We start from the raw sequence: 4,505 nt of genomic DNA, 5'->3' as shown, positions 1-4,505 counted from the left end.
TCCTGCTGACAGCTTAACAATTGGCCTTCAGAAGCTGGAGAATAATTAGCACCAAATTACCATAGAAAGTGTGCTCTGTGCCCAAGCACTCCATCAAAAGGGATTTCCTGCTGGCTGTTTACTTTCAGGTGCTCTGACATTCCCCATTATGAGCGCTGGCGCACAGCTCTTCCAAACAAAAGTGTTCCTGCAAAAGCCTGTTTGGCTTTGCTATGAACTGCCAGGAGTTTATCTCCCACTGCAGCAGTGCTGAAAGACCCTGCTGTACTCAAGGGTTTGCTGCCTTTTGTTCTGGCTTGCAGGAGTAACCCTCTTTTAAACATTAAATCTTTTAAACTAAACCTTTTTCTTTATTTTTTTGGTTGGTTGGGGTTTTGGGTTTGGTGGTTTTTTTTGTTTGTTTAATTTGGCCATTACACTTCTGTATACATGAAGCATTTTGTATTGTCAGAAAAAATACTGCTTCTAATCATCCTATTCTTGCCATCTGTAAATCATAATTCACTTTCTAAGGGTCATTAAAACAATAAACCTGTTGATACACATGAGGTCTGTGCCACCACTGCCAGGGCCCTATGTTGCTGTAGCAGGAAACTGTCAGAAAGTTAACATGGGTGAAACTTCAGATAACGTGGCCTTGGTTCCCAGAGGATGTGTAACCACTTTGAATACAGAGTACAACGCTTCGCTCATGTTCCAGTATGTTTTCCCTTTCAGAAGCTCTACGTCTTCCTCTTCCAAGACATCCTGGTTTTGACCCGGCCGGTCACTCGCAATGAGCGTCAGGCCTACCAAGTGTACAGGCAGCCGATCCCCGTCCAGGAGCTGCTCCTCGAAGACCTGCAGGATGGTGATGTGAAAATGGGAGGATCCTTCCGAGGAGCTTTTGGCAATTCCGATAAAGGTATGGACCAAACAAGCTCATCTGCATGGGATTCGGTTGGTGAGGAGAGAGTACACCTGGGCATAGATCCCCATGCACTGAGGTTCCTTTAGGATAGCAGACACGTGATACGTGTTAACGTCTACCTTTAGACTGTTGCTGCTGGGCTTTGCAGTTTTATATTTGGTGGCCGTGAACTTACTTATGGTGCTTCACAGCGGGTGCTCAGATTAAAAACATTTATTTCAACATGTCTGTGCTCGGTTGGGTTTGTTTTTTTTTTTTTTGTGGCATTTTGAACACTTTCCCTGAAATAGAGCAGGGCAGTCCAGGTCGCTTGTCTAGCAATGGAATATCTAAATATTGAGCTAGGAACTGATCTGCTTTTTCCTATGTTTATCTTCAGCTAAAAATATCTTCCGAGTTCGTTTCCAAGATCCCTCCCCAGGCCAGTCCCACACGCTGCAGGCCAATGATGTCTTCCACAAGCAGCAATGGGTTAATTGCATCCGAACCGCCATCGCTCCCTTCCAGCGGACTGCTGCCGCAGCAGAGCTGAAGGAGCTGCCGGAGCTGAGCGAAGAGTCGGAGGAGAACAACCCCTCTGCGCCCAACATCAAAGCCCAGAAGAGGCAGTCTGCCATGTCTGGCATAACCGAGATGGAGCTAGACGAAAGCACATCCGAGTGTGGCTCCATCCTGGACTCAGAGGAAGCCCAGGGCGTGAAAACACACAGAACATCGTCTGGGCACAGAAAAACAAGGGAGAAGCAGCTAAGTGGCAAGCGGAAAGAAACGCTAGTGTAAAGAGGAGCCCAGCAACATCCTGGTGGAAGACTGTTTATTTATAAATAACGTGTACATTTTTCTTGTAATGTGAGCATGATTGGATTCACTCTACTGAAAAAAATTTTTTGTTCTTTTTTTTATGTTGTAATGGTAGCTACTGGTATACAGTTAACACTGTTGAACTGGAGTCTGTTTTTACAAACGTAGCCACTTTGAATCTGGTTTTAATGCTGTTGAGTGAGCGATTCGGAAGCCCTCGTGCCTTTGACCGCTCATGGCAGATTTGAAGAGCACGCTTTGATCTCTGAAAGAGTTCCACGCACGGTGTTTGAGGCTGGAAAACAGTAAACCTAAAGCGGAAGTTTGGGCCGCCACCGCGAGCCTGGCAGCACCTCCCTTTGCAGGGAGTTTGGATCAACGCTGCACGAGTCCTTTTAAAGTAGACTCAAAACCTGAATTCACATTTTCTTCTTGTCTGGTGCAGCGCATGTTTTGCAGTGTATGATTATCATAATCCATACAACTTTTCATGTTCAAAAAAAAAAAAAAAACAACACCAAAACGAAAAACAGATCCCAGGTTCAACAGGTTCTCAATTTACCTACTGGAATCTTTCATCTTAGTGTGTCCTTTGTACATTCCTCATTTTCACTCTTGTAACCTGCCAGATATTTAATTTTTTTTTATTAGTTGTTTTGTTTCAAGTTTGTTTGGGGGGTTTGGGGATTTCTTTGTTTTTCTTTTTTTTTTTTTACTTTTGTATTTTGTTGTTGTTCAGACTTGGCATTTCCTTTCAAGTACTTGATCCTTCTTGCTGTGAGGTATGCATGTACATACTGTTTCTCATGTCGCTCCACAGTTCTGCGGAGCGCAGGCAAGCTGTAGCGTTACAAGCTAGTGACTGGGAGGAGACGCTCAACGTACCCTGTTACGATGAGCGACGTAAACGGCTTGTGTGTGCTCCAGACTACTGAAAGAGAACTGCATCGCTAAGGGGTTTAGGAAGGTTTTAGGCACGTTTTAAAGGGTTTGGGGAGGGAAGAGGAGCAGCAGCTAGAGGGGAATAGTGGGGAGTGAAGGTAGATTTTTCTTGTCATCGTTGCCTTTTGGAAATGAAATGCCCTCTGTGGGGAGGCAGGACTGGAGGCAACCAAGGGGTTATTGCATGTGGTAGAAAGGTAGAGAAGAGGAAGCATTTGAAGCTGATGAAGCGTAAGGAAGAAGAGGTAGTGGTTGTATATACTCATAATGGCGACACTGCCATGTTCTAGTGGTCCAAAGATTCGTGTGAAAGATGCCAGGTCGGTAACTGCGCTGCAAAGCGTTGTAGGAAACAAAGCGGCGACAGCTTTGAGCAAAGACAACGGGTTGTTCCTGTAATTCAGCTGGTGGTGACAGGGCGAGGACAGCGATCCCATGATACCTGGCCTCGAGCGTTACCTGAAATCCGTGCTTGAGGAGCCGTAACTCGCATGTAAAGGGTTATCGCCTGTCACGTGTTTGGCCAGTAATGTTGGAAATGGGAAGAGGGTGTACATAGACACAAACCTGTGGTTCTCTGTAAATGTATTGTACAGTTTCAAGTGCCAAGTACAATTAAATTCCTGACAGCCTCTTGCCGCGTCGTCTGAGTTACTGCCTGAGAGGGATGTGCTCATGCAGTGGGTGCTGCCAGACGGCAGCAGGTAAGCGCGTACCTGCATGCTCCAGGCACGTAGGGCTGTAGCTCGCAGAAGGAAGCCGTGGCTTTATTCAAAACCCTCTTCTCTTGTCACAGTTCCTCTTTGTGCCGCTGCGGCCGGGCAGGAGATGAGCCAGTGTTTTACAGCTCGATGTGCGTCGTGGGGCCCGGCAGCCTCTGCCCTTGAGTGCAACGGGCGGTCGCTGCAGAACAGGGCGCAGCTGCGTGACTCACACCGGCACTTGCATCACTCTCCTCCGTTTCTGGGGGAAAAGGGAGCAGTGGCAATAATCCCTGCCCTCCCGGGGAAGGCACTGAAACCTCCTTCCTATAGAACAGAAACCACCCTGCAGAACTGAAAGGGTCCTGGTTCAGCAAATACTTAGAAAACGAACTTTCTGAAGCAGCCTTGAGCGGAAGGGGGACCTCACTGAGCAGAAACCCCTCTGCCAAGGCGGTGGGGAGCAGCTGGTGATCAGCAGTGTGACGAAAAGCTCGCAGCCCTCCCAAAACACTGCAGCCTGACCATCTAGGGTGGTGTCTGGGCACGGCCGCAGCTCCCTGGGAGCCCGGCTCCAGGCCAGTGCCCTCGGGATCCCCCGCTGCGCCCTCGGGGCCCTGCTCGGGAGGGAAGGCAGAGCTCAGTTTGCAGGGACTGGGTTTACAGCTGAGCTTTGACCTGTGAAGCTGCGTTTTGATCTCGAGGGGATTCAGCCCTTCCTATGCAGGGAGAAAGTGGGGAAAAAAAACTCCCTTTGCCAAAAAAAAGATTTTAAAAAAAAAAAAAGTGGGATTAGTGAGCTTGTCCTCAGCAGAGAGGAAATCCTGCCGAGAGCCTGCTTATCCTCCCGCACGTCAGGCTGGGGCTGAACCTTCGTCTCGTCATCCTGTGGCCGCCAGACAGCAAATTAGCCAAAAACTTAATTTCCCTTTAAAAGTAAATCCCCCTCCCCGACTCCCCGTGGTTCCTATCCCCGCTCCGTCCCTCCGGGAGGAATGTGCAGACCGCAGCCCTCCGCCTCCTCCGCCCTGGATTTGCTAGACTAAACAAGCCGGGCTTCCCTGGTTTCCTCTGGCGCTGAACGCCGTCGGGTCTTGGCCAGCCCTCTCCTCGCCCGTGCTGCTAAACTGCTGAGCCAAGACCCCCATCTC

The 4,505-nt window shown here is 48.8% G+C and overlaps 1 protein-coding gene across 1 annotated transcript in view; it reads left to right on the top strand.

The window, feature by feature from the left end:
• The window catches only part of NET1 (neuroepithelial cell transforming 1), a gene marked incomplete at its 5' end in the record, with an annotated part of 5,814 nt that extends 4,038 nt beyond the window's left edge, over positions 1-1,776 (top strand). Inside the window, 2 exons of the mRNA XM_010282572.1 lie at positions 718-904; positions 1,290-1,776. Of these exons, the coding sequence (XP_010280874.1) occupies positions 718-904; positions 1,290-1,690 (588 nt within the window). The remainder of the gene's footprint in view (positions 1-717; positions 905-1,289) is intronic.
• Between the last annotated feature and the right edge of the window lie 2,729 nt (positions 1,777-4,505).

This window comes from Phaethon lepturus, unplaced genomic scaffold (assembly GCF_000687285.1).
Source record: "Phaethon lepturus isolate BGI_N335 unplaced genomic scaffold, ASM68728v1 scaffold41682, whole genome shotgun sequence".
NCBI lineage: Eukaryota > Metazoa > Chordata > Aves > Phaethontiformes > Phaethontidae > Phaethon > Phaethon lepturus.
Note: the sequence above shows the minus strand (reverse complement) of the source record. Positions and strands in the feature narration are given on the sequence as shown.